General features: G+C 40.5%; 2 protein-coding genes across 2 annotated transcripts; one reads left to right on the plus strand and one right to left on the minus strand.

The window, feature by feature from the left end:
- Positions 1 to 2,447: 2,447 nt before the first annotated feature.
- Positions 2,448 to 8,340, minus strand: LOC121384284. The gene is made up of 4 exons (XM_041514599.1): positions 8,032 to 8,340; positions 7,220 to 7,360; positions 3,530 to 3,607; positions 2,448 to 2,877 (listed from the first exon to the last, which is right to left on the minus strand). Exons 1-4 carry the CDS (start codon positions 8,080 to 8,082, stop codon positions 2,452 to 2,454), a joined length of 696 nt encoding a protein of 231 aa, XP_041370533.1. The 5' UTR covers positions 8,083 to 8,340; the 3' UTR covers positions 2,448 to 2,451.
- Positions 8,341 to 12,198: 3,858 nt separating this feature from the next.
- On the plus strand, positions 12,199 to 16,564 carry LOC121384754. The gene is made up of 2 exons (XM_041515295.1): positions 12,199 to 12,299; positions 15,207 to 16,564. Exons 1-2 carry the CDS (start codon positions 12,266 to 12,268, stop codon positions 16,265 to 16,267), a joined length of 1,095 nt encoding a protein of 364 aa, XP_041371229.1. The 5' UTR covers positions 12,199 to 12,265; the 3' UTR covers positions 16,268 to 16,564.
- Positions 16,565 to 20,598: the final 4,034 nt, after the last annotated feature.

The raw sequence follows: 20,598 nt of genomic DNA on the forward strand, positions 1-20,598 counted from the left end.
GTGGTAGTTTTCATGTTTTCCATAGCATTTCTCCCTAAAAGTAACTAATCAACAATTGTCTTAGAAAGATAGCTCACGCAGGCAAGTAAGAGGTTTCAGAGACAAAATATAAACATCGAGATATCCAGACACGGTTACACTAGTAGATAGGACAAAAGCAAACCACGGCCGAGTTCAGCCAGGACGAGCAGAAGAAAACGTTCGCTACATTGGTTTCATGCGCTTCACGTTAAACCACATTGGGGACCGTTCGCGAACGTTAAGGCTCATATAGACTGGGTGCGGCGCATGCGTGCGGTCCGGCTAAAAAAAACAACCGAAATACATTAGTTTCGATGAGAGCGTCTAGACTGGATGCATACGATGTGTGCGTCTGAAAACGTATGTGACCAGCCGCAATGAAATAATCGTTTATGGTTTATGTGCCAAAGAATGCAGTGAGCAGACGCCGCGCCCAATCTATATGAACCTCGCTCGCTGTCGCTGAAAGCAGGATATGGATGAACTGCAGCTATAGAATACCTATACGACACTAGAGCAGAGGCGAATCCAAGGGACAGGGAATAGGGGACCCGTCCCCTCCCCCAAATATATTGAAGTGCTTTTTGTTCTGGCTTTACAAACAATTTTGATTGTGTTGCCCTTTTTACGAGTTAGTCCATGTGCCCTTTTACCCTTGACCCCCCCCCCCCCCCCCCCCCAACACGCAAACACACTCACAAACATACACAGACACACACACACACACACACACACACACACACAACCACAAAAACAAACTTTTCCACAACCCTCCTGGATCCACGCAGGTAGAGGTACGCGGCACTCTTATAAAATGGTTTGATATTTCACCAGAACACAATGGATGTACAAAAATTAATATTCTAATGAGACTGTTTCAAACCAACGATGTTATTTATTTTACCCCATTTTGTAAAAGTAAAATCAAGAAATTTGTTTTGCAAAGGGCGAATTCAAATAAAGAACTGTGTGCATTACTTTTTCAAAGAAAAATAAAACTTCCTTGAAAATATGAAACGCACTTGTAAAAACAAAACCTCATGTATTATACCGTAGAGTTTTAAAAAAAATTATTCATATGGAATAACATGCGTAATCACCCAAATAAGATATCGTACATATGTCATCACTTGAAAAGGAATAAGGTGCGGGACGCAGCCCACTGTTAAAGCGCTCGTTTGATGCTCGGTCGGTTCGGGATCGATCCCCGTCGGTAGGCCCATTGGGCTATTTCTCGTTCCAGCCAGTGCACCACGACTGGTATATCAAAGGACGTGGTATGTGATATCCTGTCTGTGGGGTGGTGCATACAAAAGAACCCTTGCTGCCAATCGAAAAGAGTAGCCCATGAATTGGCGACAGCGGGTTTCCTCTCTCAATATCTGTGTGGTTCTTAACCATATGTCCGACGCCATATAACCGAAAATAAAATGTGTTGAGTGCGTCGTTAAATAAAACATTTCCACTTCCTTTGTAAAGGAATATGAGCATTTATCTTGGTGGGCCCAAGGGGCTATTTCTCGTCCACCACGACTAGTAGCGGGTTTTCTTTCTCAGTATTTCAATGTGCTCTAGTGGTGTCGTTAAACAAAACAAACTTTAACTTTCTCTCATTATCTGTGTGATCCTTATCCATGTGCCTGTCTGTGGGAAAGTGCATATAAATGATCCCTTGCTGCTAATCGGGAAATGTAGCGGGTTTCCTCTCTAAGACTGTTAGATAATAATAATTTGCTTGTCAAAGTAATTAAAAAGCAGAGGAAAACAACTGAATTAATATTAATAATTGTATGTATTAAATTAAAAAAACACACAACATTATATGAAATTTTACATTAATAAATGATGTTTTATTATTTTGTAAGTGGGTTAGCAAAAAAAAAAAAGGTTAAGCAAAAGTAATTTGCGTAATCCATTAATTTTGAACAACCCATTAATGGGTTACGCAAATTATTTTTTTGTGTAACCCTGCAGTGTATGGATATTTAATAAATAGCAAACAGCTATAGCGGTAGTTCCAAGCAATGTTGCTATTGATTCCTTTGCAGTGGTGTGGAACACGACTGGTATATCAAAGGCCGTGGCATGTGCTATCCTGTCTGTGGGGAAGTGCATATAAAAGATCCCTTGCTGCAATAGGAAAAATGTAGCGGGTTTCCTCCGTTGACTACGAGTCAGAATTAACAAATGTTTGACATCCATTAGCCGATGATTGATTAATCAATGTGCTCTAGTGATGTCGTTAAACAAAACAAACTTTTTATCCATGTGCCCGACGCCATATAACCATAATTAAAATTTGTTGAGTGGATCGTTAAATAAAACAGTGTGCGCGTGCGTGCGTGTGTGTGTGACGGTGGGATTAATTATTTTCGTTTTTTTTGGTAATTTTTTCAAAAAATAAAATACTAATAAAACAAACACCATTAATCAGGTAGTTTTATTCATGACTATCGGTCCGTATCTAGTGATGCGGTCACGGATGGGCGGTTTTCTTCTCATTTCATATTTTATTTTGTGGACCGGGTAGTACGAGTACGACCACGTGTTGTGTTTTCCGTCAGGCCGCTGAGTGGACGACAGGGGGCGCCACGGGATGTTCGGCCGGATATCCCGCTTCTTAATCGGCTTCGGATCCACCGGAACCCAGCCTTTGGCGGGATGTTCGTATTCTCGCGGGTATCTACGGTGAATGGGAGGGAACTCTGTTCGTTTGGGCTGGTACGCGTCGCCGTACACCGTGTCAAAACGGTGCTCAATGGAATCCAGACACAAATTTTTGAGAAAGTTTCTATCTGTGTAATTAGTTCGCCGAATTACTGGAATGATTGCTTTACCCAACTTTCTGTCTTTTGGCTGAAACGCAATGAACGCAATTAAAATATATGAGGTTTTTGGGAGTAAAAGTTTGTTTTGTTTAACGACACCACTAGAGCACATTGATTTATTAATCATCGGCTATTGGATGTCAAACATTTGGTAATTTTGACATATAGTGTTAGAGAGGAAACCTGCTACATTTTCCCATTAGTAGCAAGGAATCTTTTATATGCACCACCCTACAGATAGGATAGCACATACCACAGCCTTTGATATACCAGTCGTGTTACACTGGCTAGCGTGAGAAATAGCCCATTTTTAAAAAGTAAATGCAGGCTCGTAAGAAACCTCGGTTGGGTGTGTGTATGAATGGACGGGTGAATGGATGGGTGAGTGGCCATGTGGGTGGATGAATGGCTTGATGGATGGATGGATGGATGAATAAATAAATGGATGGATGAGTGAATTGATGGCTGGGTGGACGGATGGATGGATGTGTATGTGGGTGGGTGGACAGACAGACGAATAGATGGATGGAAGGATGGGTGGATGGATGGATGGATGTGTGAAATGATTGGTGGATAGATGAACGGACGGATGGGTTGATAGTTGTTTTGGATGTTTGGGTTGATGGATGTAATTAAAATGACTCAAATAGCCCCCTAAAGAGAGTAGAAACCCGCCTCACCTCGCCAAAATTGATGCCATAGGCCACGGCGTACTTGTTGTCACATTGTGAAAACTTGTGAGACCATCTGTAGTTTGTCTGTAACAATATACTCGTGCACATTTATGATTGTAACAACACAATGTGAACGTCTGTAGTTTGTAACAGTATACACAGTTATGATTTTAACATCATAATGTGACCGTCTGTAGTTTGTAACAATATACACAGTTATGATTGTAACATCATAATGTGACCGTCTGTAGTTTGTAACAATATACACAGTTATGATTGTAACAGAATAATGTGACCGTCTGTAGTTTGTAACAATATACACAGTTATGATTGTAACAGAATAATGTGACCGTCTGTAGTTTGTAACAATATACACAGTTATGATTGTAACAGTATAATGCGACCGTCTGTAGTTTGTAACAATATACAAAGATATGATTATAACAACATAATGTGACCGTCTGTAGTTTGTCTGTAACAATATTCACTAATATGATTATACAGCCTAATGTGGCCGTCTGTAGTTTGTAACAATATATACAGATACGATTATTATAGCATAATATGGCCGTGTATAATTTGTCTGTAACAATATGCACAGTTGTGCTTATTAAACATAATGTGACCATATGTAGTCTGTAACAATAGTCACAGTTATGATTATACAGCGCAATGTGACCGTCTAGAAGTATCTCTAGAGACAGCTTTCGAATTTGAACCACGCGTACGTGGACGACGCATAACTAACAGAATATGTATACACATACGCATATACGTAATACGAATAAATGGAGTCTGGCCCAACATAACCCATACTCCTAACGACATCGGATTGAGACTTAAAGTGACAGACTCAAGTTTTTAAATATTACCGCGTATTTGTTACTATTAGACTCGTTCTTAATCACTGGATGATTGAAATGAGACATTACTTAGGTCTCACTACACAGATCACTTCCGGGTGAGAGTTCATTGATCACTGTCCACTATAGTTCCTAATTGTGACACGTTATGGTTCACATATTCACTTCTAGGAAATGGTGAAGAATTAAAACAATATGCATGTTTAATGGTAAGCGTTCTGGCTGCATTTTGCCCATGTTATATTGTAATATTGTGCATCGACCTTTTGAGACTTGGGTATATAGCGCCAGTGACAGCCGGAGTGATTCGGTTAATGAACCACCTGTTCGGACCGGTACTACAGCCAGATGCGGTCATATAGCAACAAACTGAGACGGAAATGTTCTCAATTTTGGAGTGAAAATAAATGCTTATATAATGTATGTTCGCAATGGTGTATGTTGTTAGTGCCAACGAGAACCCGTTCTATTGGCAATCTTCGTTTGAAGTTGGGAAATTTAACATGGGTTTCAATGGCAGATGACATCTGTGTAGTGAGACCTTAGATTTCATTGTTTAGATTATTCATTTCCGAACATCCGAAGTGTTTCCGGTCATCCTGATGTTTGTAATACCACGAAATTAATTTTTCATAATTCTAAAAAGGCATGTAGGTCTGAGAAGTAACGGTTATGGAGACAAGCTCCAGTTTAGTTTTAAAGGACATTTCCCCGTGTAAACGTCACACACTCTCGATTCACTCTATTGTCACTTTATCCAGATGTGTTACAAGGCCCCGTTCCACGAATGAATTGTAGCTAAGGTTAATTGTAGTAACTTAAGGTGAGTTTTACGGCTGGCACACGTAAACTTTACAGCCGTTCCACGAAGCAACCTTACGGTAGTCGTAAGTGCCCCTTTTACGATTAAGATCTAAGCGAATAAGGGCGAATTAGTTATATAATACATTGGTTTCTGACTATTTAAAACATAATGAATGTATTTAATGGTATCGGACATCCACAAAGTAACTTTGTCAGTTTATTTGCTAAGCGATAATTGCCGAATGCATAAGACATGAGTTATCTCCCATATGTTCGTGTGAAGGTCGTATGTCACGGGGATCCTATAATACCCGTAACTGAATGAAACACGATTGTCCAAATATCTCTCCTAACTGTATATATATTAGATCTCTCTGTAACAGGCAGTTAAACCCGCTGGCTCATCTAGGTATGATCAGAGATAAGATCTTATATAAAGTATATATTATTATAGCACGTTTAGTTCACTAAAAAACACAACAAAAACACAATACACTTTGGAATCTGTATTAACCTACGCTGACAAATGTACTGCCGCAGTAGTTAATTAACAACAACCAATAATAACAACCCAGAACTGATCACTTAATTAGTTAATCTCTAGGTGTCTAGTTTACACAATATGCTAATCACTTCACCGTGACACAACACCCACACGTGTGATAATTGAAAAACGCTTCCAGGAGAACTTAATTAATAAAGGAATTACAACTCTATTCCTAACTGGTTAATTTTTCATTAACCCTTACTACTCGTCCAGTAACGTGTGATAATTGAGAAACGCTTCCAGGGGAACTTAATTAATAAAGGAATTACAACTCTATTCCTAACTGGTTAATTTTTAATTAACCCTTACTACTCATTCAGTAACCTAGTAACACAGAATTAATACTGGTACCTATCACAATAAAGACAATAACCTACAGTTTACCTAGGTCCTCTAGGATGACTGGCTAAGCCTTAATAATTATCTAGGACAGTGAGCCTACAGTATACTGCGTCAGATGACCGGCAGCACCGTCTAAATAATATTGGTATAATACAGTATTAAAATATTTAAAGTCACATCAATCACATCAAGGTTATACACAGAGCAGAAATAAAATTATTTACCAGTCCGGACGGACAGCGATCCCCTGGAGCCTTCCTTTTGTTTCTCCCTGAAATCTCTAAAACCCTAGCTATTTATATTAAAAGCCGAATATCGCCTGGGGCACATCGCGGTATTGAATCTTATCATGTGAATTTCCACCACTCCTAGAGTCTATATATTTTCTTAGATGACCAGACATTCTGTCGCCAGTCCGCGAGCAATCCCCTGGTCATAAACAGCACTACCGGAGTTATTACGTAACTACTGGCCACATGGCCTCCGTACCTGGGCTAAGTGCATATTGGGATGCACGGTCGCGCGAAGGTATTACGTAACAAGGTGCCCACCTGGGCTAAGTGCATATTGGAACTGCACACGGCTCTCTAACACAATTAATATCGCCACAGGCGAAAACAAAATTAAGAGCATGTTCCGTCACAGCCTAGAATGTTTTTCACCGAATGCAGAGTTTTCATGTGATCCATCCCTCTTTCTCTTTCGGCGGACTGTTCAAAATTGGCGCCTAAATTCCGTCATAAAACTGCGTACCCTTTCCCTTTGGCATTAATCCTACGGGACATTCCAAATTCCATAGCACCAAAACCACCCTCCGTCTGTTACCGACTCCGGTCGGGCTGCTGGTGCTCTCTTGCGCCTGCTAGGGAAGGCGGTCTCCCTCCACCCCGTCCCACCCTTTCCTGTCCTGGACAGAGGAGCTGGCCGAGGCCGGCACCTAGGCCCAGGACAGGCGTGCGCTACAACAGCTTGTTCTGAATGTGCACGTTAAACACTCTGACCTGATCTGATTAGATCCATTTTTACACATCTTACTGCTATTTGACCTCTACGTTACTGGAGGCCGATTTACGACGATAGTAAGCTACGCCGCGTCGTGGAAGGGGCTGGCAGTAGTAGGGTTTGCGGCTTTACACTTACTGCTTCTTTGGCCTGGAAGCCGACTGGGGCTGGAGGGGGTATGTGTTCCGCCTCCTCGCTGAACGTGGAATACAGCATCCTGTTGGTGGTGCTCTGAAAGTCTTCCCCGTGCACCACGCCCCCAAGGCTGTGATGTGGATACTGAAACAAACATAAACACACATTTTCAATCTGGCCCGGTGCTTATAAACCTTAAAGTCTAGACTTTAATAAAGTCCAGACTTTAACGTCATGGCAACGTCATTCAAATAGCATTACGTTAAAGTCTGGACTTTATTAAAGTCTAGACTTTAAGTTTTATAAGCACGGGCCCTGGTCCTGTGATTCACAATTTCTCAAGTCCACACTTTAATTACTAAAGTTTAGATTGCTGCATGCGGTTTGTCGTTACAGACCCTTGATTCAACGTTTGTAAACTCATCATTCACTTTTGTTAGTATCGTACTACCAATTCAACCACAAGCTACCATTCGAAGTTGGAAGGTGAGAGAATATTCTTAGAAATGAACGTAAAAATTATAATGTGATAAAGATGACGTTGGTGATGAATATCACTATTTGTTTCAATACATTTTTTTCAATAAAGCAAGATGCATCTACACCTATATACCAAAGTATTTCTTTACTAGATCAGATATTGTTAAATACCGTGAGTTGTTTTGCAGTACAAATCAGTGGCGGATCCAAACAAAATCCATTTATGGTTTGGGGTGGTGGTGGACAATGTTCCCGAAGGGATTCCTCGGATTTTCCAACGTCAAAAAAAAAAATTAAATTAAATAATAGAACTTAGGCGTGTATTCGGTACTTACCCATATTCCATCATTTTGTGTCGACGGTGTGAAATCACGGTTAACTGGCATCGTTTATGTTAAAAACACAAACATGATTTCATGGTCAAAGCCAAACGTCAGTTTGGTGACGTTTGCATTTTAACAGTAAAAAGCAATTCACCGGTTGTCAATGAGTTTCAGCATCCGCGTAAAAGAATAGTACCATGACAACGAGGTTTTTTGTAATCATATCACTCATTGGATTTTGGAGATTCACACGGAAATAGTTATACAGGAAAACGAGTTTAACTTTAGTAATTAGCGGTCTCTGTAGCTTTACGGTCGTGCGTTCTTATGACGATGGAGATGACGTCATAAACGTTTCGTAACATTATTACTTCGTTCTTATCTGTGGTTTGCTAAGGTCTCACTACACAGATGTCATCTGCCATTGAAACCCATCTTAAACTGCCAAACTTCAAGTGAAGATTGCCCATAGAACGGGTTCTTGTTGGCACTAACAACATACACCATTGCGAACATACATTATATAAGCATTTATATTCATTCCAAAATTGTGAACATTTCCGTCTCAGTTTTTTGCTATATGACCGCATCCGGCTGTAGTACCGGTCCGAACAGGTGGTTCATAAACCGATTCACTCCGGCTGTCACTTGCACTATATACCCATGTCCCAAAAGGTCGATGCACAATATTACAAAATAATATGGGCAAAATACAGCCAGAAGGCTTACCATTAAACATACATATTGTTTTAATTCTTCACCATTTCCTAGAAGTGAATATGTGAACCATAACATGTGCCACAATTAGGAACTATAGTGGACCGTGATCAATGAACTCTCACCCGGAAGTCATCTGTGTAGTGAGACCTAAGGTCTCACTACACAGATGTCATCTGCCATTGAAACCCATGTTAAACTGCCCAACTTCAAGCGAAGATTGCACATAGAACGGGTTCTCGTTGGCACTAACAACATACACCATTGCGAACATACATTATATAAGCATTTATTTCCACTCCAAAATTGAGAACATTTCCGTCTCAGTTTTTTGCTATTTGACCGCATCTGGCTGTAATACCGGTCCGAACAGGTGGTTCATTAACCGATTCACTCCGGCTGTCACTTGCGCTATATACCCATGTCCCAAAAGGTCGATGCACAATAATACAAAATGACATGGGCAAAATACAGCCAGAAGGCTTACCATTAAACATACATATTGTTTTAATTCTTCACCATTTCCTAGAAGTGAATATGTGAACCATAACATGTGGAACTATAGTGGACAGTGATCAATGAACTGTCACCCGGAAGTGATCTGTGTAGTGAGACCTAACTTGGTATGAAGACGGCTTTGAAGGTATAAAATTACAATAATATTAATAGATAAAATAAAAAATTAAAATGTGTGTTATGTTGCTTTTATTTTATTTTCTTTTTGTTTTGTGGGGTTTTTGTGGGGGTTTTCTTTTGGTGGTGGTGTGTTCTCTGTGTGTGTGTGTGTGTGTGTGTGTGTGTATGTGTGTGTGCGTGTGTGTGTGTGTGTGTGCGCGCGCGCGCGTGTATGTGTATGTGTGTGTGTGTGTCTGTATGTATGTGTGTGTATGCATACGAGCGTGTGTGCATACTGGCGCGCGCGCGCGCGCGTGTGTGTGTGTGGTGTGTGTGTGGTGTGTGTGTATGTATACGAGCGTGTGTGTGCATACTAGCGCTCGTGTGTCTGTTGTTTAATTATGATTATACACAAACGACACACAAATACACACGCACGCTCGTATGCACTGACACATATATATGCACTCGTACATACATACATATATACACATACTAGCCAGTGCCAGATCTGCCCACTGTTTCATGCACGTAAGCGGGATCGACCGCGTAGATTGTAAGCCCCATGCGTATGGTTGAGTTAAACAGAATCCTTTTTATGGATACATTAAAGTTACATTCTCTGGCTACCATATTATAACATCATGTACAAATGTAAAATACAAGCTCAAATGCACTTTTAAAAAGGTCGTGTGTTCGCTATGAACGGATATCGTCAAACGTATACGCTCGATTCGTCGCCTGTGCCGCCATAGCTCGGCAAAGCACAAACGACAGCCTGTTGTCAGATTCAGTTAACACGTGTGTTTGCCGATTTCAAATTGTAGGGTTCGTCTCAAAAAATTAAAACAGAAATCTTGCGCTGTACGAAGAACGTTCGGTTGAGGATATGGTACTAGTCTTTAGTTAAAACAGGTTTGATCTTGACAACGTATTATCGATAGTCGTACCTTCCTATTTCAGAATTGATATTTTATAAAGTGTTAGTAGAACTTTCAAAGTTTAGTTTGTATACTAGTAACACATTAATCATGTATATATTTTTAAAATAAAATATACTAAAGTAGACAATGAACGTTTTCACTTCTTAAAATCGACAAATTCAAATAAATATTATTTCTTTTGGAAAGGGTAAAGTTGGGGGGGGGGGGGGGGTTAACGACATCAAAGATAAAGCATATTGATTTAATAATCATCCGACACCATACAACCGTAAATAAAATGTGTTGAGTGCGTCATTAAATAAAACATATCATCTGCTGTTGGATCTTTAACATTTGGTAATTTTGATATATAATCTTAGAGAGGAATCGGGTGCATGTGCAGGGGGAGGGTATTGGAGGTCGAAACCCTTACTTGCTCAAGCTTTAGAAAAATTGAAATGTATTTTTGGGGGGAGCATGGCCCCATATAAACTTCGCTTAACACAGTCTATAACCCCAACCCCGCTGAAATCCCTGCACACCCGCCTTGGAAACCCGCTACATTTTTTTTAGCAAGGGATCATTTATATGTACCATCCCACACAGGATATCACATACCATGGTCTTTTTGTATATCCGCCGATGGGGATCGATCCTAGACTGACCGCGCATTTCCGAAACACACCTTTTTAGGTCTAAGTAATGAATAAAAATAACATATAGTCTTGAAAAATGTCACGTAAATCGAACACGGTACCCTCTTCCTCTACCCCTAGAGCGTTACGTAATTAGTAACACCCCCTTACATATAACGCGTATGCCAACAGCTGGCCACTGTCAAAATTTCAAGGCAAATCCCCCACTCACCGACCCCTGGAAAGGCGTTGTACCATACCTCTATGGATATAAATATGTTTTGGAGATATGAGACGACCCCTCAATCAAGACAGTTAAATTTGTTAAAAAATTGCGAAATCTCACGTGATCTCTTGTTGGGGAATTCTATACTTGTGATAAGCCAATGAAAACCGAGATCGGTACGAGCCCGTCAAAAGTGTCCCACTTTCAAAATACTGGCTTTGTTTTTGACCTGGATAAGCCAGCGTAGTAAAACCAATGCGGAGTGCGGCGTCATATATGCACCAAACGTAATTGGATTTTCTGTTCTATATGCTTTAATAATAAAAATATTCCAGGGAATGTAGTTTTAATAGCTCAGAATGCACTGTGGTTAGTCTGCAATTTGCTGGCGATTCGGTGCCATAGATTCGAGTCCCAACAACGGAATGGGACAATTTGTGAGGCCAGAAATTTTTTAATTATCCGCAGTGCGTTAATATCTATGTATGTAACAGTCAACCTCGACATACATACAATATATAGCTATTCATACATCAATACATACTAGCCAGTGCCAGGTCTGCCCACTGTGTCATGCACGTAAGCGGGATCGACTGCGTAGATTGTAGGCCCCATGCATGTGATTGAGTTAAACAGCATTTCACACCCAGCGAGCCCGTAGGAATGATATCTGGAGTTGAGGTGGCACAATCTCTAGTGAGAGCCCACAAAATCCAGTGAGGGGGCCACTTTCTCTATTGAGAGGGGCCACAATCTCTAGCAGAGGGGGACACACGCAACATTTTAATCTTTATTTATACACGTATAGAGTAGGACAAAAAACGTACCCTCGCCCCCTCCCCTGGTTTCTTCGAGCCTGCACAGTGTTAAAATATCGACTGTATTTCTACATAAAGATACATGTAACACTTGTTATAACACTGCCATAATCTGTAATGCTATTTGTATTATCTGACAATGGGTGAGACACCGCGATGTACCACAGTCAGCTGCAAATGACGGTACGAAAACAACGACAGCGCCTTATCACCACAGTGACTTTCATCGCCAGTGGGTCGAACTTTGCATACGTAAGTAAAGCTTAAAGGCGACCTAGTGTGGACGTTTCGAGTCGAAGTCGATGATGAAGAATGGTTTGGCACGACATAGAGTGGACTATTACAGGTAACGCTCGTTTTACACTCTGTAAATTCAGTGTTGTTATTATGTATGTCGATCGGATCAAATGTCACGATACTGCGTTCGCCTACAGAAGTAAAACTGTTTAACAACAGCAAGTTTACATTTATAATGTCATAGTCAAAAATGAATTATTGATGATGTAGCACTATCAAAATACTATATAGTACGGGGTTGGATTGTGGGGTGAGTGTGGTTGGGTAGGTGGTGTTACGGTGGCACTATCAGTAGACAATTTGGACGTCCATGTTGTTGTTATTTTATCTAACAAATTTCCTCATAATTATAGAGAATTTCATACCTAAGAGAGAATTAAAGAAGCTTTTAGAGAATAAAACTTGAAAGATGCTTGTTTGTTTAGAGTTCCGCGTCTCAGTAAATGTAATTCAGAATGTTTTGTTTATTTTCAAACTTCTGTTTCATTTTGAATTGTAGATTGATAACTTAACCACCTATAAATTTCTTTTTGTGAAAGCACAGAACACAATTTATTTATAAAAAGCAATATCAAAACACATGCGCTGATATAAAATTGAACCGTGGCCATGCTGGTGTTGTAAACACACAGCCTAAAGATAGCATGGCATGGACGAGTGGTGGCTGACACGGGTCACGGTGACCCAGCCTGTGTGACCGCCGAGGATACAAATCATTGTCCGTGCCTTGTCGATAGGACAAAGGTCACCGCAGAGTGAGCGTGAATTCCCGCCCTCTCTAGCAGGTGCCCGTTCCGTTCTGACATAATACAGTAATAGAATTATGACGTAACTAGGTTCGTCCTTAAAGTTGAGTACGGTGCAAGCACGCTGCTCTGGGCACATAAGTCAAAAGCCCATGAGTGTCGGAGACAGAGATACAAATATATATTGAGAGATGGTGGAGAGAGAGAGAGAGAGAGAGAGAGAGAGAGAGAGAGAGAGAGAGAGAGAGAGAGAGAGAGAGAGAGAGAGAGAGAGAGAGAGAGAGAGATTGATTTTACGATACAAACAGGAAGGAAATGTTTATATGGCGTCAGACATATGGTTAAGGACCACAGAGAGAGAGAGAGAGAGAGAGAGAGAGAGAGAGAGAGAGAGAGAGAGAGAGAGAGAGAGAGAGAGGAGAGGGGGGGGGGGAGGGAGGGAGGGAGGGGGAGAACAGATATTACGATACAGAGAGGGGAAATGTGAATATTTGAGTCTGGTTTGTTTCTTATGTTTAACGACACCACTAGAGCACATTTATTTACTGATTTATTAATCATCGGCTATTGGATGTCAAACATATAGTCATTTTGACAAAGTCATAGAGCGAAGACCCGCTACATTTTTCCACTAGTAGCAAGAGATCTTTTATATGCACCATCCCACAGACAGGATAGCACATACCACGGCCTTTGATATATTGAGTCTGGAGCTTCCTAAATAATCATAGTATAGAAAAGTGGGCTTTTTTGTGTCTGGTGTGGACTGTAAACGGGACACCTACAGGACCACATCAAAAGTGTAGCTTTAATGGGTATTAGGTTTAGAGAGGTTCCAGGCCAATACTGATATTTAAAAAGAGACCGTGAAAAACGTCGGGTTTTGAGGGAAATCCGGTTTACAGAGGATCGGGTTTTGAAGGGATTCACTTTTGTTTCACATCCTATATCCTATTCATCAATCCATCCATCGACCTACTATCCATCCATCCATCCATTCACCCACTCACTCACTTATCCACCCATCCACCCATCCACTCACTAACACTGTGACGGAACATGCTCTTAATTTTGTTTTCGCCTGTGGCGATATTAATTGTTTTAGAGGGCCGTGTGCAGTTCCAATATGCACTTAAGCCCAGCTGGCCAGTAGTTACGTAATACCTCCGCGAGTGCGGTTTTTACAACCGTGATTTTGGCGACTAGGCGTCATTAAGTCTGACCATCTGAGAAAAAAATACCGCTTGGTTACTGTGGAAATATACACATCATAAGATTCGGTTCCGCGTCCTGTCTCCGGACCAGTCTGGGATTTTATAATAAATAGCTAGGGTTTTAGAGATATCGGGGAGAAACATAGGAAGGCTCACAGGGATCGCTGTCCGGTTGGACTTGGTAATTATATATTTTCTGCTCTGTGTATAACCTTGATGTGATTGATGTGACTTTAAATATCTTAACTGTATTATACCAATATTATTTAGACGGTGCTGCCGGTCATCTGACGCAGTAATACTGTAGGCTCACTGTTCTATATATATAAAAAGCTTAACCAGTCATCCTAGAGGACCTAGGTAAACTGTAGGTTATTGTCTTTATTGTGATAGGTACCAGTATTAAGTCTGTATTACAAGGTTACTGAATGAGTAGTTAAGGGTTAATTAAAAATTAACCAGTTAGGAATAGAGTTGTAATTCCTTTATTAATTAAGTTCCCCTGGAAGCGTTTCTCAATTATCACACGTGTGGGTGTTGTGTCACGGTGAAGTGATTAGCATATTGTATAACTAGACACCTAGAGATTAACTAATTAAGTGATCAGTTCTGGGTTGTTATTATTTGTTGTTGTTAATTAACTACTGCGGCAGTACATTTGTCAGCGTAGATTAATGCAGATTCCAAAGTGTATTGTGTTTTTGTTGTGTTTTCTAGTGAACTAAACGTGCTATAATAATATATACTTTATATAAGATCTTATCTCTGATCATACCTAGACGAGCCAGCGGGTATAACTGCCTGTTACAGAGAGATCTAATAGATATACAGTTAGGAGAGAGATTTGGATAATCGTGTTTTATTGAGTTACGGGTATTATAGGATCCCCGTGACAAACACACTCACTCATCCATTCATCATCCATCTATACATACATTCATCCATCAATTCATTCATCCATGTATCTATCCATTCATTCTTTCATTCTATTTGCAGTGCTCCTCGGCGTGTCTGTGGTGGTTGGCCCAATGTTCGGCAGTGAGGTGGCGGTGTTGATGCTATTTGGTCTGGCTCTCCTCAACCTGCTCGTCCTGCTCGTGTTCGCCTCGCTCTACATCTCCCGGGATCTCTCCTTCACCATCAGCGAGTTCCTCTTCTTCGTTCTGTGGTATCCTATCTCCTCCCTGTCCAGCCTGCCCTTCGACACGCTTATTGACGGGCCCCAGCAGGAACAGGTCCGGCCCCCGAACCTCCACTGCGGAGTGTCCGTGTCCATACGACAGGCCCTCTTCATCCTGTCTCTGTTCGGACTCCACAATGACCACGTGGTCCTGCTGTCGGTATCGTGGTTCATAGGCTTCCGACTGTTCCTGTCTTCTTTGGCGCACTCAGTGACTGTGTACGAAGATCGAGCTTCAGGAAGTAATGTCCCTCACTCTGATCAACTGGGCATGCGTCCGAGGAATCTTCCCTTTATTGCAGCCGAGTTGATGTTCGCTATATTTTCGCTAGGGTTTTATTACCGTTTGTATTCGTTCTTTGAAATCGCTGCAGCCATGACGTACTTCATCGTCTCGGACAAAAGACTCCAGAGGTTTATTACAAAACAGATGGCGCAGTGTCAGCTTGACTTCTTGGAAGGTCTCGAGATTAACTATTTTCTCGGCGTACTGATTCTAATCGACTGCGCGTTGTGCTGTGTGCTCTTCGCATGCGCCATGCGACGGGGGGACTACCTCAGCGTTATCCTTAGTTACTCGAACGGTTTTATCTCGCTGTTGGAGTTCCGCACGCGGGTCTGGAAAAGGATCCAAACGGAACAGCAGACTCTGGAGGACTCGAGGCGAGCATCAGCCGGCGAACTGGCCGATCACAACGACATCTGCCCGGTGTGCCTGTGCGTCATGACGTCGGCGCGTGTGACGCGGTGTGGACACATGTTTCACGGCAAGTGTCTCAGGCTGTCCCTCCACGCCAGCCCAGCGTGCCCGGTATGTAAGGAGAAGCTGCCGGAAAGAAAATCCGCTTCGGCTTTGCTTCTTTCAAACATGACCTAGATTGGCCGCGTTGTGGACAGTTGGTGATGACTATAAAATGGCAAATTTTGTTACTTGTATTTCTTTTGAATTCGGATATGCCTGTGTGTTTATCTTTTGTGTTTGTGTGTATATGTTTTGTGCGTATGTTTTATGTGTACGTGTGTGTGTGTGTGTGTGTGTGTGTGTGTGTGTGTGTGTGTTCGCAGGTTGTAAACAGGATGTGTGTGTGTGTGTGTGTGTGTGTGTGTGTGTGATTGCACGAATCTGGGTGTCCGTTTTCTTGCGCGATCAAACGCACATATGTATTTCTATCTCGTAATGTCACAACTGATTTCAAAAATAATAAAAAATGATGTAATGTAATGTTACAAATTTAGTTAATACTTTCGCTATTTTTGTTATCGGGGTTTTACCTCCAGTACGTTGTCAAATATCACACGTTAGCAAGTTACACGACACAAGAAGAGTTTCGTGAATTACTTACAAAGATGCTGTATTGCCGTTCCTTTATGCTGTAACTTTGATAATTTTGATATATAGTCTTAGAGAGGAAACCCCCTTCATTTTTTCATTTGTAGCAAGGGATGGCGGATCTTTTATATTCACCATCCTACAGACAGGATAACACATACCACGGCCTTTGATATATCAGTTGTGGTGCACTGGCTGGAATGAGAAATAACCCAATGAGCCACGCCATCACAAATGAATTGGCCTCGGTGGTGTCGTGGTTAAGCCATCCGACATAAGGTTGGTAGGTACAGGGTTCGCAGCACGGTACCGGCTCCCACCCAGAGCGAGTTTTAACAACACGGTGGGTAGGTGTAACACCACTACATCCTCTTCTCTCTCACTAACAACAATGTCCTGGACAAATAGCCCAGAAAGCTGAGGTGAGTGCCCAGGACAGCGTGCTGGAACCTTAGTTGGACACAAGAAGAGCACATTGATTTATTAATCATTGGCTATTGGATGTCAAACATTTGGTAATTTTGATATACAGTTTTAGAAAGAAAACCCACTACATTTTTCCATTAGTAGCAAGGGATCTTTTATATGTACCATCCCACAGACAGGATAGCACATACCACGGTCTTTGATATACCAGTCGTGGTGCACTGGCTGGAGCGACGGAGATAAATCCCAAACCGACCGCGCATCAAGCGAGCGCTTTACCACTGGGATACGTCCCTCCTCTAATTGGAGAGAAGCACGAAAATAAGTTGAAATGCAATGAATTGGATTTGAAGCACTGGGGTGATTTTTACAACTGACTCAATCTTTAGTGACTTTTGTGATAGTCCAATATTTGCCACGTGAAGTATTTTTGTTTTTGTTTTATAAAGTCTATCAAAACGACACGACTGTTGGACTATGTAAATATGTTTTACATTTTTAACATTACAATGTAGGCCTACTTACAATTTCTTGCTTAGAACATGAATATATCTATAGCCAATGTATTTCTATAAATCGCAGTGCTTTGTGGTATCTCAATATACATTTTTCGTAATAATAATTTCGTACTTACGAATGTATTATTTTTTCCAATGGACAAATTAAATTTGAAATAATTTGTCCAAAGGTCATTCCAAATGTATTTATCTGTATAATGTATTATATTTAAAACATGTTAAAAGGTACGGTAGTGTTAACAAAAATCAGGGAAAAGTAGGATGTGTGGGGTTTTTAAAATTAATTATGTGTGTGTGTGGGGGGGGGGGGTGTTGTTGGGTGGGGGAACGGAAGTCTTGCTAGGGCTGAAATCCCTTAATTCTACAAGGTAATAAATTGTGGTCTACGTTATAATTAGATATATTGAAATCAAGAAATGTTTTATGACTTATGAAGCTGCCATTCATAAACGAGACAGGGGTAGGGGGCATCATTTTCTATTACTGGAGTAAATCCTTATAATCGGGCAAAAACGATAGATATATTCGAGCAAAATGAGCTGGCCTGAAATCTTTTCCGTGCTGGGGTGTCGTTAAACTTTCATTCATGCATCCATTCTTTCGTTTGCAACCCTATACAGTTGTTCAGCAGTAAAGGTAATATGAATAAAGTTGTTATCCATATTCTGCCATTTTCGTTTAATTAGGGCAAAAATCAGGCTGCAACTTACAAAAATAGGAGCCCATATGCCTATGCTGCCATTGGAACCCATTTTATTATTCCTTGATACGCGTTTCCCCAAGTTTGGCCGTGCAAAACTATGTAGAGTTAACTTATCTCTCTTTATAGCATGTGGATTTATATGGTATCAACATGGTAATATTTTAAATGGCTCCCCGTAATCTAAGTTGGGGTGTGTGTAATTATTCCCATCATATTTTATTTAAATTTTTTACTTTCTTTTGTGTATTTTTGTGCTGGGTTTCATTTTTTTTTTTTTTTAACCTGCAGGATCTGTTGATATATTTCCAGATATGTTTTTTTTTTTAAATGCACCTGTTGGCGGGCTATTTTATTATTTTATTTTTTCCCCAACTACTTTTACCATAGTTTGACACCCAGTAACCGATGTATTGTTCGTGCTGGGGTGTCGTTAAACATTCATTCATTCATTCATTCATTCATTCCCCAACTACTCGTATACAAGGGAAGTAATTCTTTTAGCCGTAATTGAAAGTGTGTCCTCAAATTGACTCGTGAACATAACTAGTCTTACGATCTTCAGTTACAATCATGAATCGATTTGATTGGTCTCTGCGACGGGTGCGGGATTTAGCTCAGTCGGTTGAGTGCTCGCTTGAGGTGCTTGCGTCGCAGGATGGAACCACCTCGGTGGATCCATTCAACTGATTGGGACTTTTCTCGTTCCAACCAGTGCACCACAAGTGGTCAATGTGAGCTGCTTAGGTCAAAGGGTCGAAACCCTAGGTGGACCCATTTTCTGATTGGGTCCTCCTCCCCCCGTCGCAACCATTGCCACAATTGGTATATATCAAAAGCCATGGTATGTGCTTTCTTGTTTGTGGGAAAATGCATATAAAAGATCCCTTGCTGCATTAGGAAAAATGCAGCGGGTTTCCTCTGATGACTACGTGTCAGAATTACCAAATGTTTGACATCCAATAGCCGATGATGAATAATCAGTGTGCTCTAAACAAACAAACTTTGATCTTTGCGACATATTGGAACATCTTAGCATGATTTATAAATTCCGTATAAATATACGCTTCTTTTTGTTATTTTTATTTTTGTAAATATTATTATTATTATTATTATTATTATTATTATTATTATTATTATTTACTCATTTATTTATTTATTTATTTATTTATTTATTTATTTTATTTATGATAGTTTAACTGGGCAAATCTGCACGTAGTGAATATCGAGATCTGAGTTTAACTAAATCACGTGAAGCTATCGATAGTAATAACTTTTAACTGATGACTGACCTTCAGATACGGGATTTGAACCAGATAGGCTACCCTCTCTGTACGTAAACTTAAGAGCTTTACAACATAATGTAGTGTGGAAATTCCAGATAGTAGCTCTTTATGTAGGTCCTGCTAACATACGTGTATCCATAATATCAGATATGTACTGTCCTTGCCTGACCACCCCTGGAATTACCTACGGCAATCGGTAATGCCGTGTTAATTCTGCGCGGTACTCTCTCTCTCTCTCTCTCTCTCTCTCTCTCTCTCTCTCTCTCTCTCTCTCTCTCTCTCTCTCTCTCTCTCTCTCTCTCTCTCTCTCTCTCCCTTTGCACGGCAGGTTTTTTGCCATATACGTTTACTTAGTTGAAAAGGTTGCCTGGTAATGTGTATATAAAAGATAGCTTGTTGCTAATATCAATCGAAAAGAGCGGCCTATGTAGCAAATGGATGTTTCTCATTTAAATCTCTCATCTTAAAGGGACATTCCTGAGTTTGCTGCATTGTAAGATGTTTCCGAAAAATAAAATATTTCTACGATTAAACTTACATATTAAATATATTTTCTTGTTTAGAATATCAGTGTCTGTATATTCAATGTGTTTATGGCTGTCTTAATATTTGTAAGAAGCCCAAACTGGATTTTGTCTTCAAATAATTTCGTACGTACTAAAAAATATATTTTAGGAAATAAAATGAAATTTAACCTAGTACAAATAGTAGAACGATCAGAAACAAGTTTAATATACAGAGACTAATATTTTATGCAGAAAAATATATTTGATATGTAATTACAATCGTTAAAAAGTCTCTGTTGCAGAAAACTCAGGAATGTCCCTTTAAAGTCTAAAACTGGTACAGGCGTAATATGTGTGTGTGTGTGGGGGGGGCACTCTTGTCTATTTGTATGGCAGAAATGGTGCTGATCCAAAAGAGATGGTACTGGGCGTGCGCCCCAAT

Source organism: Gigantopelta aegis, chromosome 10, assembly GCF_016097555.1.
Source record: "Gigantopelta aegis isolate Gae_Host chromosome 10, Gae_host_genome, whole genome shotgun sequence".
Classification (NCBI taxonomy): Eukaryota; Metazoa; Mollusca; class Gastropoda; order Neomphalida; family Peltospiridae; genus Gigantopelta; species Gigantopelta aegis.

What these genes read in the sequence shown, in the direction of transcription:
- LOC121384754 (XM_041515295.1), top strand. Translation starts at nt 12,266, where the DNA reads ATGGTTTGGCACGACATAGAGTGGACTATTACAG. An exon ending in CATAGAGTGGACTATTACAG is followed by an intron (nt 12,300 to 15,206) that starts GTAACGCTCGTT and finishes TTCTATTTGCAG; the next exon opens with TGCTCCTCGGCGTGTCTGTG.
- LOC121384284 (XM_041514599.1), bottom strand. Translation starts at nt 8,082, where the DNA reads ATGCCAGTTAACCGTGATTTCACACCGTCGACACAAAATGATGGAATA. An exon ending in CACAAAATGATGGAATATGG is followed by an intron (nt 7,361 to 8,031) that starts GTAAGTACCGAA and finishes TGTTTGTTTCAG; the next exon opens with TATCCACATCACAGCCTTGG. An exon ending in GCTTCCAGGCCAAAGAAGCA is followed by an intron (nt 3,608 to 7,219) that starts GTAAGTGTAAAG and finishes ATATTGTTACAG; the next exon opens with ACAAACTACAGATGGTCTCA.